General features: G+C 34.0%; 1 protein-coding gene across 3 annotated transcripts in view; it reads left to right on the top strand.

Annotated features, from left to right (window-relative positions):
• Positions 1-14,861: 14,861 nt before the first annotated feature.
• LOC114344922 (histone-lysine N-methyltransferase, H3 lysine-79 specific) overlaps positions 14,862-16,412 on the top strand; it is a 209,872-nt gene continuing 208,321 nt past the window's right edge. For all 3 annotated transcript variants that reach the window (XM_050641439.1, XM_050641438.1, XM_050641441.1), the window contains exon 1: positions 14,862-15,130. In XM_050641439.1, the coding sequence (XP_050497396.1) occupies positions 15,053-15,130 (78 nt within the window). In that variant the 5' untranslated portion in view covers positions 14,862-15,052. The remainder of the gene's footprint in view (positions 15,131-16,412) is intronic.

Genomic DNA, 16,412 nt, shown 5'->3' with positions numbered 1-16,412 from the left:
AGTCTGCAGCATTTAGGTAAAAGAAAAATGTTCTATTGTTGTTCTATTCAAAGACAAAGACAAGATAAAAAATAAACAATTCGTTGGTTTCATAAACACTGTGTTGAAATTTTTTGTAGAGTCGTACTTTAATAACATTTAAATTGGTATATAAATAATAAACAGCGTACTTGTATATTTTTATGATTTTTAAGAAAGTTTCTCTTCATGATCAAACATAACTCTACAATTATTTTTCACTCCATTTGTTTCTGAACAAAAAACGCGTAGGCAAATGTTTGGTGTATACTCTGGCTCTGATATCAGGCGAAAGTAAAAATTTACAAAACTTACATCCTATAAAAAAACCAAATAATGCGTTCGTTGAACTCTCTTTTACGTCAAACACATTTTGATATACCTATGCCTACCTTTAGTTTATATTGTTTACTTGGAAGAGACCTTGGCCTAAAATTGGAAAGGAAAATCTTAGACAGTAATTATGCCATTTCAATAAATACAAAGTGTATTGTATGACTGCATAGTGCATAGTACATAGTATATGCATAGTATAATAGGAAATGAAATGCAAGGAGGTCTCCGACTACGTGCAGCAGAAGATAATATTGATAAACTCCAACGATAATAGGTTATTGTAAGCGATGTTGCCACATTGAACAAAAATCTTTGAAATGTCAAATGTTTCTAAATCTATCAGTTTTTAATAAATTTATATTTTAAATACTCAGTATCGTTGTTTTATACTATTTTATCTATATGTGTGGTCTTCAACAGTGGTTTGTTACCCAGCATTGCTAATCATCATCAACCCGTACTCGTCCACTGCTGGACATAGGTCTCCCTCAGCTCTTTCCATCTTTCTCTGCTTTGTGCGGCTTGCATCCAGTTGCCGACAATACGCTTCAGATCGTCAGCCCATCTGGTTGGTGGTCGTCCTCTGCTCCGTAGTGCTTCTTCTCGTGGCCTCCACTCGACAATACGTTTTGTCCATCGGTTCTCTGACAATCTGGCGACGTGTCCTGCCCAATTCCACTTGAGCGAAGCGATTCTTTCGACGGCGTCCGTTGTTTTTGTTCTACGACGTATTTCTTCGTTTGGGATTCTGTCCCTCAGGGAGACACCCAACATCTGGCGCTCTATAGCCCTCTGAGTTATGCGAATCTTGTTCACTACCTTTTTTGTGAGTGTTAATGTTTCCGCTCCATAAGTAAGTACAGGCAATACACACTGGTCAAAGATTTTCCTTTTCAGGCATATGGGCAAGTCCGATTTAAATACATAGCTCAGTTTACCAAACGCTGCCCAGGCTAATCCTATACGACGTGGGAGCTCGCACGTCTGGTTATCTCTTTCCAACCGAATTTCATGTCCTAAGTACTTATAAGATGCAGTCTGCTCAATATCCATTCCATCAACAACAATATTATGATTTATCACCAGATTAGTCATTATTTGCGCCTTGTTGATATTAATCTTTAGTCCGACCTCTAAGGAAGCGTGATATAACTTGTTCAACATTATTATTGCATCATACATACGATCGGCTATAAGGACGATGTCATCTGCGAATCTCAAATGACTGAGCTTCTCTCCATTTATATTGATACCATATTCGTTCAGATCTGCCTTCTTAAAAGTGTGTTCTAAAAGGGTTGTGAACAGCTTTGCCTACAATTTTAGTAGGTATATTAGCATTGCTAATATACCTACTAAAATTGTAAACTCTTTATTTAGCCAGTAAAAATGTTTCTTGTTCCTCTGTTCCTTCATGGATAAAATATCAGAAATGACGACCATGACCAAATTAGAAGAAAGATTATGAAGGCGAAGGAGAAGTAGCTTGAAGAAACATTTGAAGAGATAGAAGAATTACAGAAAAAATATGATGACAAACTTCTCCACAAGAAAATATAGGAACTAGCTCGAAATAGAAATAATAGACAATATGGCATACTAACAAGCATGGATGGTAGGGTCCTGACGACAACATTTGAAGAAATAACCAAAGAATGAAAAAAAATATCCAAAAATCAATCTCAATGATATAAACGTAATACGTGAACTCCATTAGAACCAAAATGCATTTATATTAGAACGGAAATATGGAACACTGAGACCATAAAAATCTAAAGAGGAGTTAGACAAGTTTTTAAACTCTCGCCATTATTAAGTATTCAACCTGTACTCAAACGAGATATTTGCACGAGCTCTGGATGAGACACAAAAAGAATTAAAGTCAATGCAAAAATTGTTAATAACATGCGATATGCCGATGATACGGTATTAATTGCCGAAAGGGAACAAGAACTACAAAATCTGTTCACACTACGAAGGAGTGAGCGAAGGTGAAAGGTAATAGTAATAGTTTCCCGTATTATACCGCTTTAACGCGGCTTTGGGATTATAGCAAGGTAGTCTGCTATATCTAGGGCTACGGTACACAAGGAAGGTATCAGAGCCAGTGCTACGCTTCAACCGCCTATTATTACCTCTGGTTTTACCTAAGGTACTAATTTTTTTTCAGGCTGTCTAGATGTTCTCGCCGGCGCGGCTCGGTTTCTGGGTTTCGAACCCCGGCTTACCTACGTGGAAGTCAGACATGCTTTCGCCTGAGCTATCCGGGTCCTAGGTGAAAGGATAAGGTCTTAATATTAATGCAAAGAAAACAAAAACAATGGAACTAACTTAAAAGAATACTCCAAACATCTAACAAAAGGTTTGTTCCAACACAACGAAGACCGTCATGTAACGATCACGTTACTATATAGGGTGAGGCAGATAAAGGGCCTATTAGAAATATCTCGAGAACTAAAGACAACTGAATTATGAAAATTGGAATAAGGGTGTTTTGAAGACTGATCTATTTAATGAAAATATTTTCATCTATTTGGTACTTCCGGTTATACCGGAAGTTGCTTATAACTTCGTTTTTTTAAATGGGACACCCTGTATATTTTTACATTTTGGATTCTCCTCGATTTCTTCTTTCTTAAAATATAAGGTTTTGTAAGATTATACAGGGTCGGTTAAAAGATAATTACGATTTCTTATTAATTTCGTAGCAATATTCACACCCTGTAGAATTGTAGTAGTTTGACATAATAAACTCTATTTATGTTCAAATGATTTTTAATATAGTCTACTATTGTTAACAATTATTAGTGTAGCTAAATTTTTAATTTTAGTATACAGGTTGGGTCGAAACTCGGAATGAGTATTTTCTGAGTTTTCTTAAATGGAACACATCATTTGAACATTAATAGAGTTTATTATGCCAATCTACTACAATCCTACAGGGTGTTATATTGCTACGAAATTAATAAGAAAACGTAATTATCTTTTAACCTACCCTGTATAATATTACAAAACCTTATATTTTAAGAAAGAAGAAATCGAGGAGAATCCAAAAATGTAAAAATATAGAGGGTGTCCCATTTAAAAAAACGAAGTTACAATCAACTTCCGGTATAACCGGAAGTAGCAAAGAGAAGAAAATATTTTCATTAAATAGTTCATACATCAAAACCCCTGTATTCCAATTTTCAAGATTCTCTTAGCTTTAGTTCTCGAGATATTTCTAATAGGCCCTTTATCTGCCTCACCCTGTATAATTGAGTGGATTAGATGCTAAAGGGTACAAGTGATAAAATGGTTTAGTTGAGAAAAACGAAGTCAAAGTTAAATTTACATAGTAAATTCTACAGCGAATTAATTACTTATAGACTTATTTTGAATTAATTTTATACATTTTATTTATCTGATTGTAAAAGCTTTTGTAAAGTTATTATTTTCATTCAAAATATTTGAAATTTTGAAAAAACGTTCGCACTTGTGCCCCTCTGCTTCAAATTTTGCACTTTGTTTCTCTTTGCCACTTAACAAATATGCCATCTTACGAATTTCTTAAAGTAAAATAAAAGAAAAATTACGTAAAAATTAAACGTTTTTCATTATGAAAAATTACTTGGTACATTTTTTGTTATTATTTCACTTATTTTGAATAATTTTTTAAGGGCTTGATTTGCAAAGATGCTAAACGATTCACCAAATGTAATATCCAACACCTTACAGGCAAACGGATACAAGGGTAGTTATACCTGTTTGCCACAAACTCTTTTTAAATTTTTCGTAAGTAGTCAAACTAGAATATCCAACACCTTACAGGCAAACGGATACAAGTGTAGTTATACCTGTTTGCCACAAACTCTTTTTAAATATTTCGTAAGTAGTCAAACTAGAATCTGCGATATGTCGCCACCAGTAGTTTAATTCACCTGAATCTCTTTCCCACTAAATTTTTATTACTATCTAGTATTATTTGTGCGCTTAACTCAGTTTACAATATTTTATCAATTGTACCCCTTAGCATCTAATCCCCTCAGTTAACGTTCCATGGGTTCCATGGTAACGAAATAATACATTCCATGTTACTGCGCAGGACGGTGATCGTTACATGGACGGTTTCTTGTTGTGTTGGAACAAACCTAATATAACACTGAAAACTTTTGTTTTGAATACTTCCACAAAATATATTACAAATTAATGTCACTACAGCTGTTTCGGCGGAGTACTTTCGTACTTTCGTGAACTTGTACAATTTATTAAAAAATTGAAAACATCTGATCTTGGACATACATTCAGACACGAGAGACATATCTTCCTATAACTAATAATGGAATGGAAAATAGAAGGAAAGCATGGTCATGGCAGACGACAAATGAAAAGTGATGACAGGTTGCCGAAGCTATAGAGAAACTGACGCACATACTGATTTTTCTACTTAAAGTACCCTCTCCTCAATGGAGGTTGGCTACTACAATTATTGAAAACTCTTGTCTGTCTTCAGCTGTTCTAATTAGCTATTCTGAATTTAGCCCTGTCCATTGTCGGATGTATCTTAGCCACGATATTCTGTTCCTTCCTGGTCCCTCGATCTTTCCTTTCACTATTAGTTGAGCATATTGGTACTTATTATTTCTCAGTAAATACAGATTATAGATACTGATTACTTTTAATTAATCGCAAAAAAGAATCAACAACCTGGGTCAGAAAAGAGGCAAAAGAATTGGAAACTTTTAAAAACCGTCTAAATAGATTACAAAAATTCCAGAATTCCAGAATAAAGACCTTAGTGTTACATAATTTTGATGTTATAATTAAATTTTGAAACGACGCTAGGTCAATGTTAAAAGTTTAAGATGTCCCTGCTCGAAAAACGTAGGGTACTTTTCTCTATTAGTGATACAGACCTTCTAACCTGCACAAGGAAATGATAAACGTACAGGAGAAGAATGTTTGTAATGTTGTAATTTTTGTAAACCATTTGGATGTCTTTTTAAAAGTTTTTTAATAAACTATATTATATACCATTCTACACACGAAGTTTTCACTTCTTTGTAAGTTCTTTAAAACTATGGTATACAAAAAGATTCCAATAAGAAGAGGAGTACGACAAGAATGTGTGCTATCTCCTCTACTTTTTAATCATCATCATCATCATCATCAATCAACCCTTTGCATCCACTGCTGGATATGGGCCTCCCCTATTTCCGTCCACTGTCTTCTGTCCTGGGCGCTTAGAATCCAATTAGTGGTCATTCTTTTTATATCATCCGTCTATGTACGGAGGGCAGAAATGACCGCGGAGAAACATTTTAATATGTGATCAGAAAAGATGTTTAAAGAGGCACTAAAAGACATCAACGTAGGTCGGCATATCTATTAAGGAAACACTAATGAATAATCTCAGATATTCAGGCGATACGATACACCTTGTGGACAGCAGAGAAGTCTGCAAATTTTGGCTGATCGCTCTACGCAGTATTGCGAGAGGTATGGAACGACTCTGAACACAAAGAAAACAAAAATTATGATTGTCAGTAAGAACAAGATTGAAGACGAAACAATCTACGTTAAAGGAAAGGTTTCAGAGAAGGTAGGTACCCAGATACAATTATTTGGGAAGTGACCTAAACGAACAATGGGACCGCAGCATTGAAATAATTCCCGGTTTTATCTTACAGGTATATTCGACACCAAATAAATATAGATGTGGCATAAATAAAATATCATAATTAGTAATTAATTTATAAATTTATTTAAAAAGTAATATACATTTTATTTCTTTAGAACAGCAGTAATATTTGAATGTAATACTATTAGTAATTTTTGTTATATAGGAATGATACGATAAAGATTTTATAAAATCTAACCTATGTATTTATTGGGATCGCAGTTTATCCACCATTTTCTAAGCCATGCATAGTAAATAACTAGAGAAAAAAAATTGGTACTGCATGAAAATGTACCATCCATAGACAAAGTTTTTAATTTATACAACAAACGAATATTTGTTTCGCATGAAAATACAATTATTCAGGATAATTTAAAAACACAAATGGCAAAACTTTCATTGCGACAGGTTACCTGCTTTAAGACGCGGTGTCGAAATTTCCTGAAATAAAATTTGACCCTTCGATTACCTCAGGTACAAACACAATTTGGTGTCGAAAGTTCGCCCACCTATAAAATGAAATCAGTATTTTGCAATGGAAAACTGTGAATAGAAATTAGAACTAGAGTATTGAGATGTTACGTATTCTCTGTCCTTTTATATGGAGTTGAAGCCTGGACAATTACGGACGCAACTGAAAAAATACTCGCTATCTTTGAGATGTGGTGTTATCGAAGAATGTGGAAAATATCATGGACACAACACCTAATAAACACGGAAACATTAAGAAAGATGAAAAAAGAAAAAGAAATATTCAACACTATGAAGGAAAGAAAAGAAAAATATGAGTTAATTGATGCGATTGGTTATGTAAAGGAAAGTGAAAAAAAGACTGGGGAGACGACGCACGTCCTGGTTGAAAAATTTAGAGCAGGGGAGTGGGAAAACTACAAAAGAACTCGTCAAAACCGCTGCAAATAGAGTTAAATGGGCCATGATGATCGCCACGCCAATGTCCTTAAAGGATAAGGCACATGAAGAAGAAGATAGTATGCAGCCACATACTGGAATTTTCCCTTTTTGTTAAATTTTTAAAATTATTTATATCCTTGACAGTGGCGTACCTAGGGGAATTTTGGGGTTAAAACCCCTCCCAGGGCATATAAAATATATATAGAATAGTAGGAAACTGTAACTTGTCTTTCACAAACAATACAAAAAGAAGAATGTGTGTACTTTGTACGCACGTAAGAAGTTATACTTCTATTATAGGATTTCAACGAAATCGATATACTTTAAACAGTTTATTTATACTTTATTTTAATATTAAACTAATTTTAACACTTACTACTTTCCAAAAATTTTTATTAAAACAATACCAAAAATTAAAAAAATAAAAGAATAAAACACACACAAACACATTGAAAAATGAAACAAAGAAATGATTTCTGAACAATAATTGTAGGCAAAGATTTTAACTAAATACATACTTTCTGAAAAAAAAATATATATATATAATAAATATACTTACAATTATAAAATGTATAAAAAAAAATTAAAATTTGCATTGGGGATCGAACCTGCGTATGTTAGGGTTGTTTATTTTGGAAATCAACGCTCTATACGATTAAGCCACCTAGATACAAGCGTGACGTGGGAAGATACACGAACTGAACGTTTTAAACTGTTTGATCTTTAAATTAGTTTGATTTTTGTGGAATTAAAATATTAAAATACAACAAAACATAGAGTAAGAAAACAATATATTAGATAAAGATTGGTAGAAATTTTGTTGGTAATAGTCGAGGCATTGAAGCACAAAAATAGGCCTTACTGTCGATTTTTGGCGCAGTAAGACGGATTTTAATGCAGTTTGGTGCGTTGGATTCGTGAGAATGTCAGGAAGTTTTGTGAACTAATTTAATGAATAAGAAATCTCAAATTGCATTTGTGCATAAGAAAAATGCATTTCAAAAATGCATTTCGGTAAATAGTAGGAAAAATTGACTCAATTTTCTTACTCGGGGGGTTTCTGGGGTCGCTGAAAACGAATATGAGGTCGGCGAGAGTGTGCAAACTACCTGGTGCCTGTAGAGGGTGTAATAAACGTCTTCCTCTGGAGTATTGTGGTAATTTATCATATAATTGGCTTAAACTCATTACTCGGGGGTTTTTGGGGTCGCTGAAAATGAATATGAGGTCGGCGAGAGTGTGCAAACTACCTGGTGCCTGCAGAGGGTGTAATAAACGTCTTCCTCTGGAGTAATGTAGAAATTTATCGTATAATTGGCTTAAACTCAATACTCGGGGGGTTTTTGGGGTCGCTGAAAATGAATATGAGGTCGGCGAAAGTGTGCAAACTACCTGGTGCCTGCAGAAGGTGTAATAAACGTCTTCGTCTGGACAATTATGGTAATTTGTTAAATAATTAGCCCAAACTTGTTACTCGGGGGGTCTTTGGGGTCACTCAAAATAAATATCGCAACGACTAAATTCTAATTTCATATCATTTAAAGCAGTTTGAATTAAGGCGCAAGTGGATGATGGGGTTTTGCCTTGAGAGAAAATTACTAGATACAAAATGTACTTAATGGCTATTGCCAAAAATAAAAAGATTGTCATTGGAAAAAATCTTTCATCTGTTGATGCATTTACCCAGCATTTAAAAAGATTATATTTACAAACACCAATTTGGCTGCATGGAGAGGACAGTAACATGAACCCAACCGATTGGGGATGGGAATTACAAAATAATGTATTAATTCCAGTTAGAATGACTCAGCCACCTGGTCTTCCAAACATTTTAAATTTAATATTCTGTAGTTGTAAGTCAGACTGCGGCAACTCATGCGGGTGCAGGAAGCATGGGTTAGTTTGTAATTTAGCCTGCAAAAATTGTGCAGGCTCTGATTGCACAAATATTGCATTGGACTCGAGAGAGGAAGGCAATAATGAAGAAGAAGATGATAATGATGAAGAAAATGAATTTTAAAGATAAATTACGATACATTTTGTATAATAAACTTTTTTAACCATAAATATATTATAATAATAAAAATTTATGTTTATTTATAATAAAAATACCACCCTTTTCGATCACTATATTTACATCTAAGAAAATAGATTACCCCAAAAACCCCGCGAGTAACGAGTTTAAACTAATTATATGATAAATTACCATAATACTCCAGAGGAAGACGTTTATTACACCCGCTGCATGCACCAGGTATTTTGCACACTCTCGCCGACCTCATATTCGTTTTCAGCGACCCCAAAAACCCCCATGTAAGAAAACTGAGTCAATTTTTCCCACTATTTACCGAAATGCATTTTTGAAATGCATTTTTCTTATGCACAAATGCAATTTGAGATTTCTTATTCGCATTTCTTACCAATCCGCATTAAAATCCGTCTTACTGCAAAAAAATCGACACTTCAATCCTTCAATGCCTCGACTATAATCGAATTATGTAAATCAAAGCATTACCTACTATTTCTAGTTAGGTACATTTTACATTTTCCAAATGGGTATGTAATTTTTTGTTACAATACTGAAATATTTACAATTACGTACCTGTTGCTTTTAAAAACTATTTAAAAAGTCGCTACAATTAATATAAACTTGTTTTTGTCTCTGTCCTCACAACAATAAAAACTTTTTTTTTTATTACTCCAATTTATTTAACAATCTGTTCCGTTAGGAACAATCAGTTAAAGTTATGATTTTCTTAGGCTATGACATGTAGGTAAGAATTCCAATGAAAACTTTCCTTTCTAAATTATCAACAAATGTATAGATAGTACTACTACTAGTAAAATAAAGTAAAACTTAAAATAGTTCTAATTTATCTAAAATCTATTTGGTAAGTCAGTTGGTTTATAACGCTTAAGTCTGCGAACTTCACCCTCCGTGTTTAATAATTCACTCGCGAAATCATTTGGATGCGCACTAAGTCTTTCTTCATACTTTTCACTGTATTTGCTGATTTCTTCTTTGATGCTGGGAACTTTCAGGTCTCTCTCTATTATTGCGTTGGGGACGTACCATGGAGCGTTTACTATGGTTCTTAATGCCTTATTTTGAAAACGTTGTATAATTTCCAAGTTAGAGTTGCTGGCTGAGCCCCATAGCTGTATGCCATAGGTCCTGATAATAAAGCTGATAATAAAATATATAATAAGCTGATAATAAAATATTTTTTACACACTATCAAAAGTTTTTTTGAAAACATACACCTGTTTGCCGTTTTGACCCTTTTATCTAGATGTATGCCCAGGTATTTGGTTGTATCTACTTGTAATAATTGTTTGTTGTTTATGTATACTGGTGGACAGCTCTCTCTTCGCATGGTAAATGTCATGTGGGTCGATTTTGTTTCATTAGCTCTTAGTTTCCATTTTTTTTAACCATTTTTCTATTTTATTTAAGTGGGCTTGTAAGTTATGCGAAGCTGTTTGGGGGTCTGTGTGAGATGCGATAATACCTGTGTCATCCGCGAATGTTGCGACTGTTGTCAATCTAGTTGTAGGTAGGTCAGCAGTAAATAACAGGTATAGTAAGGGACCAAGTACACTACCTTGTGGGACGCCGGATTTTATTTTAAATACTTCTGAGCGAGCATCTTGTTGTTTTACTAATGAGAAGCGATCTGTCAGATACGATTTTATAATTAAATAATATTGATACGGAAGATTTTTCTTCAGCTTATGGAGGAGTCCTGTATGCCACACTTTGTCGAATGCTTGGCTGATATCTAGAAAAGCTGCACTACAGTACCTCTTGTTTTCTAGATCATTGCTGATTTGTTTGACTATACGATGTGTTTGCTCTATTGTTCCATGTTTGCTACGAAAACCAAATTGGTGTTTTGGAATTAATCTTGTTTCTTCTATTATTGGTTCTAATCGACGTAGAAACATTTTTTCAAATAGCTTAGATAATATAGGTAAGAGACTAATGGGTATATATGAGTTCAGTTCTTTGGGGTCTTTTCCTGGTTTTTGTAACATTATGATCTCTGCTACTTTCCACTGATTGGGAAAATGTGCATACGTAAGTATTGCATTAAATATATATGTTATTGCCATGCTTGTTTTCTTAGTTACGTTTTGCAGGATTTTTCCAGTGACGAGGTCATATCCAGGAGCCTTTTTGGATTGATTTCATCCATAATTACCATTCGGATTTCTTTAGGTTTAAATTTTTTTATTGGGAGATCCATTTGAAAAGGTATATCAAAAAAATTTAAGATTTCATTATTATCTTCGTCGTTTTGGTCCATGTTGTAAGGTTTAAAGACGTTGCTTAGGTGTTCAGCAAAGGCCTTTGCTTTTTCATTATTACTTCTGGCCCATGTTCCCGCAGAGTCTCTAAGCGGAGGTATTTGTTGTATTGGTCTTTTCATTTTTCGTGTAGCACGCCATAGAGAATAATCTGTTGCTTCCGTAGGTGTTAGTTTTTCGAGGTACTCTTGTACGTTCTGATTCCCTATTGTGTGTAGTAGTTTTTTTAATTCAGATGCTGCTCTGTTATAATTCCTTTGATTGATTTCAGTTCTATTGTTTTGCCACTTTTTACGAAGTCTTCGTTTCTCTATGATTTTTTCTTTTACAATAATTGGATTATCACCTTTGGATTTATTATCGGCAACATTGGGAGTTGCGTGCCAGGCTGCTGTTTGAATTCCTTTTGTTAGATTTGCGACGGCTTCATCAATGTTCTGTGGTGTCTTGAGTGGAACGTTTAGTTCAATGTTCTCATCAAGTTTTTGTCGGAATAGCTCCCAGTTGGTCTTTAGGTTGCATAATTGAGGTTCTTGGTATTTTCTTATTACTTTTGCATGTAACGTCATTATTATAGGAGAATGATCTGATGAAAGATCATAGCTGCTTTCAATTTTTAGGTAGTTTGGGTTAATACCTTTTACGATGAAGAAGTCGATAGCGTCTGGTATTTTCGCAGGATCGGACGGCCAGTAGGTGGGCTCTCCTGTTGCTTTGATGCTTAAATTGTTACCTGTGATTGTGGTCAATAATTTTCTGCCCTTAGTGTTTGTAAGTCGAGATCCCCAATGTGTATTCTTGGCATTGTAATCACCTCCACTTATAAATTTGTTTCCGAGTGTTCCTATGTAGTTAGTATATTGTTCTTTTTTGTTGTTGTGTTTAGGTGGGCAATATGCTGCTGATAGAACCAGAGTACCAGTGCTACTTTCTATTGCTACACTGGTTGCTTGTAGGTATTCTTTTTGATAACTTTCTAATTCATAATGTTGTATACTGCTACGAATTATAACTGCTGTTCCTCCATGAGCTGTATTATCTGGATGGTTTGTGTGGTATATGTTATATTTAGGTATTTTGAAATAGTTTTTATTGGTAAAATGTGTTTCTGAGACTAGAAATACATCAATGTTATTGCCGATGATGTAAGCTTTAATTTCATGAGCATGTAGACTCAGACCATTGGCGTTCCACTGTACTATCTTTAACAATTGAGTATCCATTAAGAAAGTTTTGAAACAAGCGTTGTGATTAGATTCATGATCGTTCCCATTTGGGTTATTAGATGTCTCATCATATTTTTTAGTTCCGTGAGATCATTTGATTGTGATTGTTGGATATTGGTTGCTCCGTTAGGATTATTTGTTACGTTTTGCATTGTAACAACTTGTGCATATGTATTATCAGCGGTTACTGTGCGTGCACTATTAGTTGTGGTCGCTGTGTTTTTCTGTCGCAGTCTGGGGTATAACTTTTTTTGTAATTCTTTGTGTATTATGCATCCTCTATAGTTTGCTGGATGGTTTTCCAGGCAGTTTACGCATTTGACTGTGTTGCCTTTTATATTTCTAGGACATTCAGATGTTTGGTGAAATTCTGTACATTTGACGCATCTGTATTCTCTTTGACAGAAGTTTTTTGTATGTCCGTACCTTTGACATCGCATAAATTGTGGTATTGTTCTTCTAGAGATTGGCGGTTCGAATATTACGCTTGTATTCATGAACAGTTTGGTGTTGTATATATCTTTGTTATCTTTCTTTGTTTCTTTCACCTTTAAGTCGACGAAGAACATTGGTAGTGGTTTTTTGTCTTGTTTTGTTTCACATTCCATATCTGGACAACTTCATGGCCGAGGTCTTCTACGTTGTTTTTAATATGCTCAATGTTTGTTGAATGGTGTAGGTTCTTTAATACCACTCTAAAACTTTTGTCCTGTTTTGGTTTGTATGTATGAAATTCTGTTTTCTTCTCTTGTAGTGCTTTTGTGATTTTACTATACACTTCTCCTGTATTAGGTTGTAGTTTTATTTGTTTTTCTCCCAAGGCTTTTAATGTATACTGATTGGGACATAATTTTGTTAATAGATCGGTTAATGGATTGATATCTTCTACCTTATCTATGAATATTGAAGGAGGCTTGGGCTCATTTGTTTTTTCTAAATTACCTTCTGTGGGAGGGGCATCATCTTCGTTTTCGAGATTATTAAATATATTTCCATCTTTTCTATTCGAGCTCAGCCAGTAGTCTTTAATAGAGGTTTGTCTTTTAACTCTTGGGTTTTCTTCAGGGCTGCATAACCTTTTTCTGCTGACTGTTTGCCATTCGTAGTTTATATGAGACTGTTGTTGGGATCCGCTTGCGGATGATGATATTGAAGGATACGGATTGATTTGGGATGTAGTTTGATCCATTGGTAGCACGATATGTGTTTGTTGTTGATCAGGCATTATCATTGTGTTTGGTGAAATATTTGTGTGCATAAGCTGTTGCTGTTGCGGCATCATGGCTTGGTTTGTTATCATTTGTCCATTTTGATCATAGTAAACCATTTGGTTTGGTTGTATTCCATTATCATTATTACTCATTTTGTTCCTGAGGTCACCCTGTATATGGTTCTACTCGTATTTCCATTTTTAATATTAGGATTAAATTAAACTATACCTATTGTTTAAATTACTATTGTTATCACTTACCGACCTAAATGAGTAGCTAACAAAAAGAAGTTTGTGTTCAGATGTTTGATATCACTTAATGAGTTTTTAATGTACCGCACTTAAACTACAGTATTTTTGAAATTCCGCTTAAGAAGTCTCCCCACTTCAACCGTGCGGAGGGAGACTTCTTAACAACCCTATTAATTTGTTTGTTTTATAATATTATTAATCAGTTTAATTTGAAATCTAATATAATATAATTAACTGTTTCCCATCACTAAATCAGATTTATTTTTAACACTCTAAATCCATTAAGGTGTAATTAGGTTTTAATCGAAAATTGATAACAGCAATTATTTAGCACAGATAAATGTTTTACAGTTTTACATGTTTTAATAAAAACTAATATACACAACATTTGTTTACTCATAACCTCCATATTGAACAATTATTGACAGGTCATAGTAATTACCCAATCAGAGCCCGTATAACGTTTCAGCTGCGCCCAGGACCAAGACTTTTGATGAATTCGCGCACATATACATTTACTCCCAAACAACGCGCCTAAAGAAGTATAACTTCAAAAATGTCTGTGCCACAGCAAACCCCACCCCCCACCCGAGTAAAATTCTTAGGTGCGCCACTGATCCTTGATAATTTATTTCTGTTCCTCTTGACCTCTTTTGTATACAAACTTACATTATGATGACTGCCCAAAAACTTACATAGGCCAAACTGGTAGAACCTTTAACAAACGTATAACAGAACACAAAAGGGCTTTCACTTTTAATAATAAAAAAGAGATACTACGTACGCACTTCACCTTCTAGATCATCATTGTTTTAGGGTTTTTATGATAGTTAAGGGAATCGAAAAGTGAAGTTTGGCAACGGTGTATACGTGGTCCGTAGAATGTCAAAATTAAATGGATATCGTCAGTGAATTCAGCTTTTCAAATGGAGGGGTGTTGCATTTGAAATTGTGCGTGCGCAAGGTGTACGCTGCTTCAGCAGCGATGGCGTGTTTGTTATGTGAGCTCTAAAAACTTTCGTAAAATCTGTGTTCTAAGTGTTATGTATGTAGTAGATTTATCAGTGCAAATGGTGAAAATTTTAAGTGAGGATTTTTCGGTTAGCTAACATCACGTATTTTGGGATAATGGAGTTAAAACTGCATTCTCCCGCTGGGGCTGAACCCGTACTCTATACTTGGCCGTTAACCTCTGGTCGAGGAAACGTAAGTAAAATTATTCTTCTTCTATCTTTTATCAAAAACCTACCTCTCACAACTTTCAATCCACCTAAAATCCTAAAAAAATTGTTACACTTTGTTTGTTGTTGAAAGTTAAAGTAAATGTTTTACAACGGTACTTTTAGATTGTATTTATTTTAAGTATATACTTAAATTGCGCGAGGCTCAGCCGTTAGTCTGTCTATTTTCTATTATAAACCTCGTTGCCCTAATTAAAATATTGTTTGCTAAGTGGGAGGCTGATAGTATACATCGTATATATTATTTTGAGTCTCACTTCAACACTCAAAATAACCCATTTGCTCTTTTATTTATTCTATAAAAAACGAATTTTAAAAATACATACCTCGAAACGTGGGAGATTATAAAATATATTTCCTGCAACATTTGTATAAATATTTATAAATTTGTCCTTGGAGTAGATATTTTGAAATCATGTGGTCAGATTTTCCTTTATTCACACACCTCACTCATCAAATAAATTTATTTAAATGTAATGTTTTTTTGTGAGACAAGACTTCAAAACCTTTATTTTTACCCAGAATGATGTCTAGAGTTATTTTCATTATTTCATTTTTGGTTTTATAACAGGCTACAGTGACTGTATGTCAAAGAATAATTTACAGGTAGAATAGAAAATCATTAAACAAATAGCAGTAAACAAAGGATACAAGGAACAAATAATTGTAAATCAAAAAACTGCATAAGAAAGCCCTGAAATTAGTCTTTTCGTCACCAGAGAAATATCCAGTACCTTTTGGTCCATTACATATACAGGCAAGATCAAATAAGATAGCAAAACACATAAAAAAGAACAGAATAACACCAACCTTCAAGACAAATAAAAACTTACGCAAATATAAGTATTAAAGAACAATAAGAGCCAAAAGAAAAAGCAGTTACACAGCAGTGTATACAAACAATGTGGTGACTGCCTAAAAACTTACATTGGTCAAACTGGTAGAACCTTTAAAATTCTGTGTATGCACTTCATCTTCTTGATCATAATCATTCTCTTAATGACCATTTTATCATTCTTTATATTCAAAATAAATGCCTTAGCTGTCCTAAAATCCATGGAAATTAATATATTAAAAAATGCAAATTTAATTCAAAAACTTACATCTGTCAAACTCATAGAATCTTTAATAAATATAGCAGAACACAAAAGGGCTTGAAATAATAGAAAAATACACCTTATGTACAAACTTCACCTTCAAGGTCATAATCATTCTTTAAATGACCAATCTCATATTCTCCATATTCA

The sequence above is a fragment of the Diabrotica virgifera genome, chromosome 10 (genome assembly GCF_917563875.1).
Source record: "Diabrotica virgifera virgifera chromosome 10, PGI_DIABVI_V3a".
Lineage (NCBI taxonomy): Eukaryota > Metazoa > Arthropoda > Insecta > Coleoptera > Chrysomelidae > Diabrotica > Diabrotica virgifera.
Note: the sequence above shows the minus strand (reverse complement) of the source record. Positions and strands in the feature narration are given on the sequence as shown.